This window comes from Orycteropus afer, unplaced genomic scaffold, assembly GCF_000298275.1.
Source record: "Orycteropus afer afer isolate SDZICR_OR568_19922 unplaced genomic scaffold, OryAfe1.0 scaffold00151, whole genome shotgun sequence".
Taxonomy (NCBI): Eukaryota; Metazoa; Chordata; class Mammalia; order Tubulidentata; family Orycteropodidae; genus Orycteropus; species Orycteropus afer.
Genome location: NW_006921738.1, coordinates 6,798,732 through 6,816,263, shown reverse-complemented (window position 1 = coordinate 6,816,263; position 17,532 = coordinate 6,798,732). Strand labels below are relative to the sequence as shown.

Here is a 17,532-nt window from a genome sequence, read left to right as displayed (position 1 = left end):
AGCTGCCCTTCAGGTCTGGAATTGAACCCACTCCTGTGGTTTCCAGCCAAACAAGGTACAGGCATGTGAGTTAAACATTTACCTCAAGTAGACACATGCCCTGGAGAGAACAATCATGGTAGAAGGAAGGGCTACTTGCGCACAGGGAGACAGCTCAGGGCATAGGAGAGCATGGAGGGATGGACACTGGGAAGAGGTAACTATGAGGAGGAAGTGGGAGGGGAGCTGTTGCATTGTGGTAAATTGTGGTCAATGACATGCGACAATGTATATGTGAACTACTGTATGGAAAGTGAATTTGCCCTGTAAATCTTCACCCAAATCAAAATAAAATAAAATAAAAATAACAACAAACACCAACAAACACTACCAACTCCCAATTCATATCACCAATCTAGACATCACCCATGAACCCCAGATCTGTGCTGACCAATACAGTAGCTATTAGATGATACATGTGACTATTTAATCACCACTATCAGAATCGACTCAATGGCAACGAGTACCACGATCACCACATGAGCCTTGATGGCACAATGGTTAAGTGCTCAGATGCTAACTGAAAGGTCAGCAGTTTGAACCTACCAGCCACTTCACTATGTTCTTCTAGTCTCATGGTCCATCATATCCTTGGACTAATTGTTTCCAAATGCCCTTGATTTTCTTCACTCTTCTTTGCTTCAGAAGAGTTGCATCTTAGATGGTTTAATGGCTCATTTCTTGTAAGTAGCATACTATAGTAGCATAGTGCCTAAGGCACTTGATTGCTAACCAGAAGGCTGGTGGTTCAAATCCACCAGCCACTCCTCAGAAGGAAGGTTGGGCAACCTACTTCCATAGTGATACTGCCTTGGAAACCCAAAGAAAGGTCGCTATGAGTCAGGGCTGACTCAACAGCATATAACAACAACAGCCACTTCATGGGAGAAAAAGACGTGGCAATATGCCCCCGTAAAGATCACAGCCTCAGAAACCCTATGGGGCAATTCTATTCTGTTCTATAGGGTCACTATGAATTGGAGCTCATTCAACAATACACAACAACAATGATCACTCACCACCACCATCAGCAGCACCATCACTGTCACCACCACTACCACCATCACCATCATCACCACCACCATCATCACTACAACTATTGCTGAATTAAATCCTGCATGTGGCACTATATATATAGACAGGGAACCTACATAAATGAAATGGATCTGAAAGATTATGGCAAAACTGCTTAGTGGGTGTGGAACGATAAAGCACTTTTCATGATCAGTTAATTTCTCAAACTCTAGTCTCAGGCTAGCGGCAAGAAGAAAACGTTCCTACCCAATTACAATTATTCATGAGAATTTTGCTGTTCTTCTTTCTTTTGTCTGCCAATGACTCTGACGGAAACAACATGGTAAGGAAGCAGAGCCAAAGGCAAGGGCAATTACAAGTCTTACTGCCTCTCGGATTTTGACTTCCTCCAGGAACTCTTAATTAATCTCATCCCCATATTTTTAGTTTGTTTCCGAACCTCTTGGTCATATTGTATTTCCACCTCTCCCTTCACTGCACTTGGCTTCCTCCCCTGTATGCACTCCAGTTCTCTTCCTCGTCTTTCCTGTCCCCAAACTGCCCCTTGTTCAGCCTTCAGCTTCTCTGTACCTCTTCTGCTCTTTCTTATCCTTTTGCACCTTTAAAAACTGAAAGCACCAAACTGACAGACACTGTTAATTTTTTTTTTTTTCCCTTTCCTGCCTGAGCTGCAGCTAAGGCTCTCTCCTCCTCGCTTCTACAGCAAGAGGCTGAGTACTGGGTTGTCATGGCAACAGCAAATCCAACCAGGCTGGTCCCAGCGATGCTAGGAACTGCTATGGCGAGGAAGATGATACAAGTCACCCCTGAGCCTAGATGGGTCATGAACATCGTAATTCATGATGAGGTTGGGCAGATTCTGCCTAGAGACCAAGACTGTACATCCGGCCCCCAGCTGTACCCCCCATTAGGAGAAAGCACCATAAATAATAAGGCTGCCACAGAGCAAAAAGAATACATGACATTATGAAGAGTCATTTGAAAATTTTCAAACAGCCCTATTCTTTTATCTTCTCCAAGGGAGAACCTTTTGCCTCTCTCTTGAGTCTTGGGGGACTCTAGAAAGTAAAAGCAAAATGAACCCTCTCAATACCACATGCCCCCTCCCAAGCCTACCCTCCCAGATTGGGAAACTCTGGGTGGTCCAGGCCAAATATTTAGTAGAACTGACATGACTGTGAACATCTTTGAGAATTAATTAGGATTACACAATGATAGTTTAGTTGGTGAAGAGATCAGTTTCCCCAGGTCATTGAAATGCATTGTTAAGTAGGGCAACAAGTGTTCCGTGCAGGAGAGTTTTTCAAAAATGTGAGAAAGGTTTCAGGAAATACCTTTGTAGTGGATGACACCAACCGCAGTGAGGGTCTGCTGCTGTTAAACACTCCGTACAGGATTTATGTTTACTGCAGTTTGCAACACGAATTCTCCTAACCTAAAAATAAAGATGACAGTAGTTCAGATGGATTTATAAGCAACACCAGAAAAACTACAACACCTTATCTGATGAAGGGCTGCAAAGGTTATATTTATCAACTCAAATTCTTAATGCCTCCAGAATTCCATCAGGCGATGGTTCTCAAGTTCTGGAGTATGAAGCAGCTGTATCAGAATCACCTGGGGAGCTTTTAAAAGTACATGGTCCCAGACCCTCTGCCACTCTCATTTAGGAAGTCTGGGGGGTGGGGTCTAGGAGTACAGAGGTTCAAGAGCTCTCGCCGGTGAATCTAATGTGCAATCAGGTTGCTGATCTGCTAATTCTATCTATAGGGATCGTGGAATCAGGTCATCTGGTTTGCATACAGAAACAGTCAACATGTGGTCAGAGTACTTGGGAATGAGCATATAAGGATACAAGAGGCTCTGCCCCCAGAAGTGTTAGCAGGAAGTTAGCACCAGATATGTAAATGAGGAGAAGCAGTAGTGAGACCCAACTAAATATACCTCTTTTAGGACTGGCTTCATCACCTCAGCTCCTGGCTTGCTTGCTCACACCCACTCCACTGGAGTTGAGAATAAAAGAAACCAGGAGAGCACTCACATCACTTTCTGGAGAGTAGCCACAGGGAATGGAAGAAATGATGAAATAAAAGAGCTGAACGAATTTCAAAGGGCAGCTCGAGAAGACAAAGTAAAATATTATAATGAAATGTGCAAAGATCTAGAGTTTGAAAACCAAAAGGGAAGAACATACTTGGCATTTCTCAAGCTGAAGGAAGTGAAGAAAAAACTCAGGCCTCAAGTTACAATACTGAAGGATCCTATGGGCCAAATATTGAACAATGCAGGAAGCATCAAAAAAAAGATGAAAGGAATACACAGAGTCACTGCACCAAAAAGAATTGGTCGATGTTTAACTATTTAGGAGGTAGCATATAATCAAGAACCAATGGTACTGATGGAAGAAGTCCAAGCTGCCCTCAAGGAATTGGTGAAAAACAAGGCTCCAGAATTGACGGAATACCCATTGAGATATCTGAACAAACAGATCAGCACTGGAAAAGCTAACTTGTTTATGCCAAGAAATTTGGAAGTCAGCTTCCTGGCCAAGCGACTGATAGAGAACAATATTTGTATCCATTACAAAGAAAGGTGATTCAACAGAATGTGGAAATTATCAAACAATAACATTAATATCACACACAAGTAAAATTTTGCTTTAGATAATTCAAAAATGGTTGTGGTAGTATGTTGACAGGGAACTTCCAGAAATCCGAGCCAGCTTCAGAAGAGGACGTATAATCAAAGATATCATTGCTGATGTCAGATGGATCTTGGCTGAAAGCATAGAATACCACAAAGATGTTTACCTGTGTTTTATTGACTATGCAAAAGCATTTGACTGTGTGGATAATAACAATTTATGGATAACCTTGTGAAGAACTGGAATTCCAGAACCTGTACACAGACCAAAAGGCTGTCGTTTGAACAGAACAAGGGGATACTGCATGGTTTGAAATCAGGAAAGGTGTGCGTCAGGTTACATCCTTTCACCACATTTATTCAATTTGTATGCTGAACAAATAATCTGAGAAGCTGGGCTATGAAGAAGAATGCAGTATCAGGGTTGGAGGAAGAATCATTAACAACCTGTGATACGCAGATGACACAACTTTGCTTGCTGAAAATGAAGAAGACTTGAAGTACTTACTGATGAAAACCAAAGACTACAGTCTTCAGTAAGGATTGTGCCTCAACATAAAGAAAACAAAAATCCTCACAACTGGACCAATAAGCAACATCACAGTAACTGGAGAAAAGATTGAAGTTGTCAGGAATTTCCTTTTACTTGGATGCACAATCAACACCCACGGAAGCAGCAGTCAGGAAATCAGATGTCACACTGCACTGGGCAAATGTGCTGTATAAGACCTCTTTAAAGTGTTAAGAATCAAAGATGTCACTTTGAAGACTAAGGTGTGCCTAACCCAAGCTGTAGTATTTTCAGTTGCCTCAAATGCATGTGAAAACTAGACAATGAATAAAGACTGGAGAAGAGTTGTTGCCTTTGACTTGTATTGTTGATGAAGAATACTGAAAATACCATGGACTGCCAGAAGAACAAAGAAATCTGTACTGAAAGAAGTGCAGTCGGAATTCTCCTTGGAAGTGAGAATGGCCAGACTTCATCTCACCTACTTTGGTCATGTGGTCAGAAGCGATCACTCCCTGGAGAAGGAAATCATGCTCGGTAAAGTGGAGGGTCGGCAAAAAGGGGGAAGACCCTCAAAGAGACTGACACAGTGGTTGCAATGACGGACTCAAGCAGAGCAAGGATTGCGAGGACAGTGCAGGACTGGACAGCGTTTCATTCAGTTGTACGTAGGGTCACTGTTAGTCGGAGCTGACTAGACAGCACCTAACAACAACAACAACAGAACCTCCTCTTTGGTTGTCAGGAAATAGTCCCCAGAGCAGGCACCTGTGCTGGGAAGATCCAGGCATTTGAGGTGCTCAGTCAGTCAGAGCCTCAAAGCAGGGCATTGGAAGGTGCCTGAGCATCACACCTTTTCTGGAGGCGAAATCACCCAGTAGGTAATAAGGACACTTCTGGAACTCATTGTGCCAGGAAATTTACACACTAGAAAGTATAAGTAACTCCTTAAAAAGGTTAAGGAGACACATAGTTCTAGAATGGGTTTATGAGGAATCAAGGAACATCCTGAAGGACATCCTTCAAGTCTAAGTTGATTTCCAGGAGGATGACCACATCCTTCCATTTCTCAGTCCTTACTGCTCTGACAGATGCACTGGGCAGACAATGAGTCTGAGCCAGAAAATCAGAATGTGCAGTTTTCCTAGCAGCTCACAAAGCATCTTTTAAACTCTGGACAGTTTTAATAAAGTGTCATGTAATCTCTCTAAACTTGTTTCCTAATCTGTAAAATGATGATGGTAGTGCTGACTACCAACGGGGTATTACAAACATTGTCTGGTACATGCTAAATCCTCAAATACTGGCTATCATTATTATATGGAAGAAGTGTCCCATGCAAGAAACACATGAAATCTTAGGATGAGAAGGTAAAGACGTTTCCGTGGCACAAGGCTCTGAGAGTGCTGGAATATGCTGACCACCATGGGGTACAGTCAGTAATGTCTCGTCTTAAGCCCATTTTTGCTCAGAACATCTAGTGGAATATGAGTCTCCAGGACATTCTTTGAGAACTGCTGCTCAATGTATTTAAACATGCAAACATATCATGTCCTTTCCGGTAAGAGAGAGGACACAATAAATAGTACATTGGACCTGCTTTACTCACTTAATAACACACTAGAGTGATGATTCCACATCAACTCTTGTATGTCCATATGATTATTTTTAATGGCCACAGATTGTAGCAGTCTAAGGATGTTCTATAGATTAGTTTCACCGTCTATCACCAAGAGTTTAAGAAAGGCTCTTCCTTAGTTTTTGCCTAAGTATTACACTGGGTATGAATCCAGGGACAACCAGAGTCTTACTAATAGGTCTTTGGAGTAATCCTAAATGCAGAATGTAGGAGTAACCAGCTTTGATGCCCAGTCTTCAACTATCCTCAGGGCTTCAGGCTTTGAATGACCAGAGACCACAACTTTTTATGCTCTAGTAAATGAGGATCTGCTGATACTGCTCTTGCAATGTTCCCACTCTAAGCGGTCCATAAAAGTAGTAGTGAGGACTTATGTGTTATTTGCAGTATTTCAAAGAGCCAAATGGAAAATACACAGATATTAAGCAAGACTTCAAGTTTCTTGGCTTTTGGCTGGAATTTTATCAGCTTGTGCAGTAGCACAGTCTGTACTCTGACTGAGAGTTCTGAGATGTACCTCGATAAGTAAAGCCTGGGAATGGGAATTGTTACTTAACATATTCATTTTATTGGGTAGACAAAAATATTTCAATATGGCATTCCTGGGGAATAACCATAATAAAAAGTGTTTAAATGGTGAAGTAAGGTGCCAGGAAGATTCTGTGTGGAAAGAAAGGGGTTTACAAAGGTATGTGACATTCAGATGTAGCCATCTCAATGTGGTCAATGTACAATGGGCCAAAAATAGAAATGGCCATTTCAGGAATACCAGAGGCTACTAAAAGCTTGCACACCTACTTTGGGGCTCTAACAACACATGAAGTAGATTGAGGTCATCATATTCTCCACAGAATGAGAGAAAAAGAATGGACAACAGGGGTGGGCTGAGGGCATAGGTCATATCCATATATAAGTCTTGGTTACATTCTGTGTTCAAGTAGCTGTGGCACAACATGCCAGAATGGCCTGTCAGTTTTTGTAAATTCAAGAGTTGATCTCATTTAGCACTGGCTTTAGCATTAGGGCAGAGTTTAAGTTCTAGTTCTGACAAGGCCTAACTTATGTACAGTCAATTCTCATCCTATGCAGTAGTTATGCTCTATAAAGCCTCTTGAACACTGAAATAGCAAATACCATTACTCCTGCAGAAATACAGGGTAGGTCTCTGTGAGCCTCTGGTCACAACATTTTTGTAAACTGATCAATACATAAGCTTGTTTTATGTGTGTTTCTGTTTAAAGACACATTATTCAATATGTATTGTTGATGCAGTAACACTGAACTCACCACCAATAGCACTAGAACTGATGGTAGAATGAATTACCATTTGTATTTTCTCTGTAAGGCACATCACAACCTTCTTGCACATAAGAACATAGACAACACTTAAGCACTGCACTTAGGGGCCATTTTAACAGCATGATCGCCAACCAAAAGCACAAAAATGTGAAAAACATGGCACTAAATAGATCGCAAAAAAAAATAAATAAATAGATCTTATAATAAGAGAGCTGAAACAAGAAGGCAGAGTGTTGCTTCGTTCAACCTTAGGTGCTAATGTGTACTTTGGGCAACTTAGATTTCCGGTCATTCCGCACGTGCTCATATTTGCAAACAACTGCAAAAGCCTCTCAAGTATTGAACTTTTGGGGTTACAAATTTTAGCAAGTAGGCAAATTTTCAAATATAAAATCTATACACAATGAGGGTTGACTGTATGTCCTTGAGCAAGTTATTTAACCTCTCCAAGCCCTAGATTCTTCATCTATAAAACAAGAGTAACGTCATCTCATTAAATTATTAATATATTTCATTAACACTGTTTATTATACTTTTACATATATATATTCAGACATTCTGTATCTAGAAAGAGACTATGCTTAGAACAGCCATTAGTACACAGTCAATAGGGAGTCATTAAAAATTAGTTTCCCTCCCCCTTCCCTTGGTGAGATCGCTTTGTAGAGATGAATATAATGTAAAAAGGTATTATTTTTATTTCAGGAAGCAGAAGCAAGAGGAAAAACTGAAACAGCCAAATATATTAAGAGAGGAGAGCAAGGGCCATATATTTCCCAGTTCATGAATGTGTATGAGATGGTGGCCTGATATTAACCCCAAATTCCAAACCCAGTCCCATTGGGTATATTCATAAACACATCTAACTGTTCAGTGCCCACACAATAAATGTGGAAATCCAGTTACCTTGCTGATTATGCACCCATTTGCAAGCACACCCACCTCTGAGAAACTTGGCACTGGAAATATAGCCAATAATAAAATGTCTAAAGAGGCAATATTTCTTGCTTACTTACTGTCACTATGGTTTTTAATTCCATGCCTGTGAACCACTGTGGGTCCTCCCAAAGCCTGCAGCAGTGTTTAAACTCAGTAGTCAAAGTAAAAGCTTCACTACTAGGTAAAGGCATCAATTAAATATTTTTTATTCATAAGTCAGGGACAATAGTTAGTATTTCCACCTACCTCTTTCCCAGCTGTTAGATAGATGTAGCTGGTATTCACGGGATTAGGAACAAGTTTGTAGAAAACAGGTGTTTCTTCTTTAATTTCATAGATGACCTCTGGACAATTTGAAGTCAAATTCTCACCAAGAATAACCTGTTTTGTTTTATTTTGTTTCAAAAAGAGAAACAGGATTTTAATTAAATACTTTGAATAGTTAGTAGGATGGCAAAACTTGCAGCTTAATTCTAAAACCACATTCCTTCTTACTCTCTACATCTATTGGCTAATGTACCAGGTTCCTTATTCACCCTCTCATGTCTCAGTTTTCAATAAGGCTGGTTATCACAAGCACAGAATTTCTGCTTTGGTCGGGGACAATGTCACACACAAAAAATAAACCACTCTTCAAATGCTGGGACAGTAGTCTCACTGGTGGAAGTTCATTACCCACAGTTGCAGACCATGTCTGGCCCTATCACACAGGTCACAGATGACAGTTTGGTTAGTACAGAGCCAAGAGTGAGTGACCTTAAAACTAAAGCAAGTAGGCTCGATGCATATCTGCATATGTTACTCTGATTTTCCTTTACTATTTCACATGGTCATGCATTTTAAACTATTTAGGACAATAGGTATAGATAAATAGGCATGTTTACATAAATAAAATATCAACAAGTGTGACTCAATGGCTTTGAAATTGGACATACCTGAGTTTCACTTTCTTGAGTCAACAAACAACTACTGAACATCCACTATGTAACAGGCACTGTTCTGGGTGCTTGAAAAGTGGCAGTGATCAAAATGGAAAAAGAGAGAAAAAAAAAAATCCCTGCCCACAGAGAACTTACATTCACGTGTGTGTGTGTGTGTGTGTGTGTGTGTGTGAGGGCGTGATAAATTGATTAATAGTTAATGCATTTGTTAAAATAATAAATTGATTAATAGTTAATGCATTTGTTAAAAACAAGTAAATTATAAAATATATCATTATTTTGTTAGTTGTCATGTTGGCTCTAACACATGATGATCTATGCACAAACAGAATGAAATGCTGCCCAGTCCAGCACCATATTAGAATATATGTGTGTGTGTATATATATATGTGTGTGTGTGTGTGTATTCTAATATGGTGCTGGATTTTATATATATATATATATGTAACTTTTTATTTTGATTTGGGTGGAAATTTACAGAGCAAACTCGTTTTCCATTCAACAGATCATATACATTTTGTTCATGACATTAATTGAAATCCCCACAGCGTCACAGCTCTCTTCCCATTTCCTCCTTGTGGTTATCTTTTCCCTATGTCTTTCTTTCCTATGCATTTCTGTCTTCTGAGCTGCTGCCCTTCTGATCTCTCATGATTGATCATTCTAAGGAGTACATCTCCCTCGTGTAATTGTTCACCTGTATATTGCTTGGCTGAAAGTTAAGCCATGGGAGTGAGTCAAATTCCAGTCCCAAAAGGCAATTAGAGGTCACAGTCTTGGGGGTTTTACCAGTCTGTAGAGGAACAGCAAGCCTGATCTTTTCTTATGCATTTTTGAGTTTTATTCCACATTTGTCTCCTATCCAGGATCTCCAATTTTGGTCTCTTTCTAGTGGTTGGCAGTGGTAGCTGGGCACCATCTAGTTCTTCTGGTCTCACAGTCATGTAGGCTGAGGTTCCCATGGTCCACTAGTCCCTTGGCCTAATTGTTTCTATGCATCTTTGATTTTCTTTACTCTTCTTTGCTCTTGAGCAGAAAAGACCAATAGTTGCATCATAGATGGCTGCTCTCTGGCTTTTAAGACCATAGATGCTACTCCCCAAAGTAGGATACAGAACAATGTTTTTGTACGATGTTATGCCAATTGAGCTTGATGCATATTGGACAATATTCTGTTGTGATCCACAAGGTTTTTATTGGCTGATTTTCAGAAGTAGATTACCAACCCTTCCTTCGTACTCTGTCTTAATCTGGAAGCTCCAATGTCTACCATAGGTGACTCTGCTGGTATTTGAAATACCAGTGGTATAACTTTCAGCATCACAGCAACCACTATACAACCACACAAGCTACTACAATACAGCACACTAACAGATGGTTGGCAGATAAAATGTGTTAGAATGTAATAAGTGATATGGGATAAAACAAAGAGAGTTAAGGGAATGGAGAACATATGTTTAGGGCAGGTTTCATTGAAAATATGAGATTTATTTAGAGACTCGCAAGAGGTAATGGAGTGACCATTCAGATATCTGGAGGAAGTATGTTCTTAAAAGAGGGAACTGCCAATACAAAGGCCCTGAAATGGAAGGAAGCCAGCATACCTTAAGGGGAGCCCCTGAAGTAGAGAAGAGTGGGGATCAAAGTCAGAGAGGTGAGAGGAGGTAGAGAAGATAGGGTCTCCTAGGCCTATGTGCAGATTTTGCCTTTTACTCTAGGTGCCTTTGACTCTGGGGAAGCCATGCAGAATTTGAACAGACGAAGCGCATGATCTGACAGATCTCAGTTATGAATTAAAAGGATCATTCTGGCTGCTGTGATAGTGCAGGATCTGAAGCATAGGTATGAAGACCAGTCAGGAAACTATTATAATAATCCAGGAGAGATATAATGGTGGCTTGGGCTTGGATTTACATCTTGACTCTATCCTTTAAGTAGCTGTGCTACTTTGAACTAGCAAGTTACTTAACCTCCCTAGGTCTCAGTTTCCTTATCTCTATAATGGGGCTAATAATGCCTTCTATAGGAAGATGTTGCAATGACCAAATGAGAATTTTAAAAGATGTTTAGCACATAATCGATATTCTATAATAGAAAACAATCTTTAACTAGATTGCAAGCTCCCTGTGGGCAGGGACCATGTCTTAGTCATCTTTACATCTATCACTTTGCCCGATATAATACTTTAAACATTGAAGGTGTCCAACATTTTGTCAGTTTGAACACATCAAATATAATAGCTGCATGCACATCTCTACTTCTGTGGATGTCAATTACTTTGGGTATATGGTTTGTTAAGAAAAAAATTCGTATCTGAGATTCTTTGTACAAAAAGTCTACTTTCGTGTATCTATTGATCAGTAACATGTCTGTTACCTGCATATCCTGATGGCAATTAGGAACTTGCTCTTTAATCAAATGCTCCTTATCAATACGGCACACAGAGAATAGCCCTGCATTCACCCTGCTCCCAGGACCTGGGCCCACATCTTGGCTTTGCACTGCAATCAGTGACTCCCTCTCATCGTCAGCTTTTGTTCAAGTCCAAATGGATCCAGTGCAACTAGTGGCTCACTTGGAGCCCCAAAACTGCTACTAAATTCAGTAGCAGCCCTGCAAAAGTCAGTTTCACCAACCAAATATGTTAAATATAACTTAAAAATAAACAAACAAAAGCAATAAGATCTCAAAGAAGGCGGGAAAATCTGTGTCTCAAGTCATCAATGCCTTTGAATTGTGGTGTTGGTGAAGAATACTGAAAAGAAAATGGATGCCAGAAGAATGAACAAATCAGTCCTGGAAGAAGTACAGCCAGAATGCTCCTTCAAATCAAGAATGGCCAGACTTCATCTCATGTACTTTGGTCATGTTATGAGAAGGGACCAGTCCCTGGAGAAAGATATCATGCTTGATAAAGCAGAGGGTAAGAAAAAAAAAAAAGGGGGAAGATCCTCAACGAGATGGATTGACCCAGTGGCTACAACGATGGGCACAAAAATGGCAGAGATTGTGAGGATGGTGCAGTACCAGGCAGTGTTTCATTCTCATGTACAGAGTCACTATGAGTTGGAACAGACTCAACAGCATCTAACAACAACAAGTAGAGCCTCATTGTCCAAAATGGTAGCCACTAACCACATGTGGTTATTTAAAATTACATTAAATTAAAAATTCAGTTCATGAAGACATGAACAGACACTTCACCAAAGAAGATAGTCAGGTGGCCAACAAACACATGAAGAAATGTTAGCAATCAATAGCCACTGTTGTTGTTATGTGCCGTCGAGTCGGATCCAACTCATAGCGACCCTTCCTTGGGTTTCTGAGGCAGTATCACTATGGAAGTAGATTGCTCAACCTTCCTTCCTAGGAGTGGCTCATGGGTTTGAACCGCCAGCCTTCTAGTTAGCAGTCAAATACCTTAGGCACTATGCTACCAGAGCTCCTCATTAGCTACTAGAGAGATGCAAATCAAAAAACAGTGAGATACCATTTCACCCCAGCACTAATAGCAAAGTTCATCAAGACAATAAATAAATAAATAACAAATGCTGGTGAGGATGTAGAGATTGAGACTCTCCTACACGGCTGGTGGGACTGTGAAATGATAAAACCATTGTGGCAATTGGTATGGTGAGTCCTTAAAAAGTTAGAATTAGGAATACCATTTGATCCAACAATTCCATTACTAGGTATATATCCCAAAGAAGTGAGAGCCAGGACACAAACAGATATATGCATACCCATGTTCACTGCAGCACTACTCACAACAGCAGAGTGCCCATCAACAGAAGAACGGATAACCAAACTCTGGTACACACACACAATGGAACATTATGCAATACTAAAGAATAATGTAGAATCTGTGAAACTGCCTAACATGGATGAACTTGGAGGACATTATTCTGAGTGAAATAACTTAATCACAGGACAAATATTGTATTAGTCCACTACTATAAAAAGTCAAGGAAAGCTTTATATATGGAAGGAAACTTTCTTTGTTGGTTACGAGGGATGAGAGGGCAGGGGAGGGAATATTGCTAGATAGGTAAGAGACAAGTATTGATTTGGGTGAAAGGAAAGACAGCATACCAAAATTGAATGACCAACACAGTAACACTAAGGAAAAGGAAGATACAGAGAGGTGCACACGAGGTCAGACAACAAAGACAAACACTTTTACATACACAATACGGCATTATCAGTAATAACAAACACTAATCTACAGGTAAATAAATGAGTAGATGGCTGAATGATCAGGTATGTCTAGGCAAAAGGGAATATACCCATGAACATATATAAGGTAGGCACATGATGTATGTAAATAGCTATTTGTATGTGCTGTAAGAATGTTCATATAAACAAACTAACAGTGGGCAAAGTTATGACAACTTCTTAGCCACAGTCAACCATCCTGAGGGAACAAGTTGTTGGACCTGTGGGCTCGAGACGATGCTCACAGGGGATATCAAGCTCAATGTTATAACCCACTACACAAAAACATTGCTCTATATCCTACTTTGGTGAGTAGTGACTGGGTTCTTAAAAGCTCGGAAGTGGCCATCTAGATGCAACAATTGGTCTCTCATCATCCAGCATAAAGAAGAATGAAGAAAACCAAAGATGCATGGGAACAATTAGTCCAAGGGACTAGTGGACCATGTGACCCTTAGCCTATATGACCATAAGACCAGAAAAACTAGGTGGTGCCCATCTACCACTATCAACCATTCAGAAAGGGAATGGTGCAGGAGATCCTGGATAGAGTGGGAGAACAATGTGAAACAAAGAATCATAAAAAAGGCCAACTTTACTGGTCTGACAGTCTGGTGAAACCCCCAAGACCATAGTCCCTAGTTGTCCTTCAGGTCTGGAATTAAACTCCCTCCCAGGGCTTCCAGCCAAACAATAGACAGGCATATAGGCTGAACATTTATACCAAGGAAATACACTCCTTAGAACAATCAATCCTGGGAGAACAGAAGGGCAGTATTTGCACAGGGAGATAGCTCAGGGGGCAGGAATGCACAGGAAAAGGACATAAGGAAGAGAACTGCAGGGAGGAAGTGGGAAGAGAGCTGTTACACTGTGGGAACCACAGTCAATGTCATGAAACAAAATGTGTTTGAACTGCTATATGGAAAATGAATTTGCTCTGTAAAATTTCACCCAAATCACAATAAAAATTTTAAAAATAAAATTACAAAAGTTCAGTTCTTCAGTCACACTAGCCACATTCCAAGTGCTCACTGGCTACATGTGAGGAGTGGTTACCATCCTGGAGAACTAAAATACAGAACATCTCCATCATCATGGAAAATTCTATCGGACAATGCTATCCTACAGAAAACTGTGAGTGAAAGGAGCCATCAGGCAGTTACTGACCAAGGTATGGACTTGCCAGGTTCTCATCTTCACACCTCTAATTTATAAGCTTAATTAGGTCAGATTCAAACAGCTGATCCTGTTCTAGAAAGTGGTAGTATAGAGGGGAAGAAACAGGAAGCTAGCTTTAAAGAAATATTCTCAAACGAGGAGGCTCCAGAGAAGAAAGACTTCTGCTCAGGTGTCTCTTGAGGAATTCATGTCAAGAACATCATTTGGCAGCATCACCTATGAAGCGCTCTGGCCAACGACACTGAGCCCAAATCTGATCAAGCCTTCATTGCTAACTTCCGTTTAGCATTACAAAACAGAAGGGACAGAAGAACAAACTCAAAGGCACCACAAGAAAACAAACAGCCAAACCCACAAAGCAAGACATTCTAAAGAACAAAGACCCTCATTTCTTTAATAAGTCAATGGCAGGGAATTAAAGGAAATGGGGAGGTGGCTCTAAATTAAGAGAGACAGAACAACCACATGTGATTTGAAGACCTTGTTCAGACACCCATTTGAACCAAACAATTGCAAAAAGACATTCTGAAGTCTGTAAAGGGAATTTAATTACAAGGATTGGATATTAGATAATTCTATGGCAGTGAGTTTAGTTGAGTTTAGAGGGAATTAGTGGTCATTTCGTAAGGTGTGATAATGGCATTATGGTTATTTAAGAAAATGGCCATAGTATTTTAGAGGTGCATAGTGAAATATGTAGGAGTGAAATGACACAGTGCCTGCGATGTGCTTTATCCTCTCTCTTTTTTTTTTTTTAATTCTGCTTTAGGTGAAAGTTACAGAGCAATTTAGTTTCTTGTTCATTAGTTTGTACGGAGTGTTCCATGACATCGGTTGCATTTACCACAATGTGTCAGCACTCTCCATTTCTGCCCTGGGTTCCCTATTTCCTTTCGTTCAGATTTTCTATGCCTTCCTGTCTTCTCATCTTCGTTTTTGTTGTTCCTTTGATCTCACATAATTGATTGTTCTAAGGAATATGTTCCTCTTTGGTGCTGTCCTTCTATTGCTTGGTGGAAAGGTGGTCTCTGGGAATAACTTCAGTTCCATGTCAGAAAGGTGTCTTGGAGCCATAGTCTCAGAGGTTCCTCCAGTCTGTCAGACCAGTAAGTCTAGTCTGTTTTGTGAATCTCATTTTTGTTTTACATTTTTCTTCTGCAGGGTCCAGGGCTCTCTCTTGTGATCCCAGTTAGAATGGCCAGTAGTGGTAGCTGGGGACCATCTATTTCTTCTGGTCTTGGGGTCATGTAGGCTGTGATTCATGTGGTCTATTAGTCCTTCGGGCTAACTGCTCCGTTGAGTCTTTGGTTTTCTTCGCTCTCCTTTGCTCCAGATGGGAAGAGACCAATAGTTGCATGTTTGATGGTTACTCGAAAGCTTTTAAGACCCAGCGACTACTCACCAAAGCAGGATTCAGAGCACTGTCTTCATGAACTATGTTGTGACAACTGACATGGATGCCTCCCGAGTCTATGGTCCTTTTCCTTCAAGCCCAGGTACTTCCTCCCCCAAGGTGTTTGGTTATGTCTGAGAAGTATCCATGATTGTGGTCCTTGTGTGTTCTACTGCTTATACTAATATATGTGCAGGACCTACACTATGTATGTAGAAATATCCACAGCAAACCTACACCTGCAGGTGAGTGCACTCCCCCATGCCTTCCCACACCTCGTTAGCATACCTGTCTACCTACGTACCCATTCATAAATGATTGTTTGTTATTACTATTGTTGCAGGATCATTTATGTTACAGTAATTATCATAGTTGCCCTTTATTCTTATGTTCCTTTCAGTGTCTTCCTTTGCCTTGGTCATGTTGTGCTGACTTCCCTCATACTGTGTATTACTTTCCCTTCACCCTTATTAACACGATTTCTATCGAGTTAGTAAGTTTCCCTCAATCTCCCTCCCTACCCTGAAAACTAACTCTAACTCACTGCCATCGAATCAGATTCAACTCATAGTGACCCCTCCTTGCGTTTCCAAGGTGGAATCACTACAGAAGTAGATTGCCCAGTCTTCCTTCTGAGGAGTGGCTAGTGGGTTTGAACCACTAGCCTTCTGGTTAGCAGTCAAGTGCTTTAGCCACTACACCATCAGAGCTCTCATCAAAGAATTTTTTTTCTCTGTGTATAAATCTTTTCCTTCTTTTTTTTATAATAGTGATCTCATACAAAATTTCTCCTTTAGTCTTGACTTATTTCACTTAGCATAATGTCCTCCAAATTCACCTACATTATGAGATGTTTGATGCATTTGTCATTATTCTTTATTGTTGTGTAGTATTCCATTGTATGTATGTACCACAGTTTATTTATTCATGTTTTAATGGGCACTTAGGTTGTTTCCATCTTTTTGCTATCGTGAATAATGCTACAATGAACAAAGGTGTGCATACGTCTATTTACATCAAGGATCTTATTTCTTCAGGATATATACCCAGGAGTGGGATTGTTGAATCATACGGTACTTTTATTTCTAGCTTTTTAAGGAAATGCCATACCATTTCCCATAGTGGTTTTTACCATTTTACACATCTTTCAGCAGTGTATAAGAGTTCCTTCCAATCTCCCCACAACCTCACCAACTTTTGTTATTTTCTTTTTTATTTTATTAATGCCATCATTGTCAGGGTGAGATGGCATCTCATTGTAGTTTTGATTTGCACTCTCTAATGGCTCATGATGACAAACATTTTTTCATGTATTTGTTAACCGCCTGAATGTCTTCTTTGGTAACATGTCTGCTAATATCCTCTGGAGGTGTAGTGCCTAAGGTATTTGACTGCTAACCAGAAGGCTGACGGTTCAAACCCACCAGCCACTCCTCAGAAGGAAGGTTGGGCAATCTACTTTTGTAATGATACCACCTCCGAAACCCAAGGAGGGGTCACTATGAGTCAAATCAACTCGCTGGCAGTGAGTTTGGTTTTTTGGTTTATTTTTTAATTGGATTGTTTATCTTTTTGTTGTTAAGTTGTTGAAGTTTTCTATAAATTTTAGAGATTAGACACTTGTCAGATATGTCATAAACAACATTTTCTTCCCCCTATCTGTAGGTCTTCTTTTTATTCTTTTGGAGCAGTCTTT

At 40.3% G+C, this 17,532-nt stretch overlaps 1 protein-coding gene across 1 annotated transcript in view; it reads right to left on the bottom strand.

Annotated features, from left to right (window-relative positions):
• Positions 1–17,532, bottom strand: part of PLXNC1 (plexin C1) — a gene marked incomplete at its 5' end in the record, with an annotated part of 198,296 nt that overhangs the window by 133,606 nt on the left and 47,158 nt on the right. Inside the window, 2 exons of the mRNA XM_007946147.1 lie at positions 2,409–2,509; positions 8,352–8,486. Of these exons, the coding sequence (XP_007944338.1) occupies positions 2,409–2,509; positions 8,352–8,486 (236 nt within the window). The remainder of the gene's footprint in view (positions 1–2,408; positions 2,510–8,351; positions 8,487–17,532) is intronic.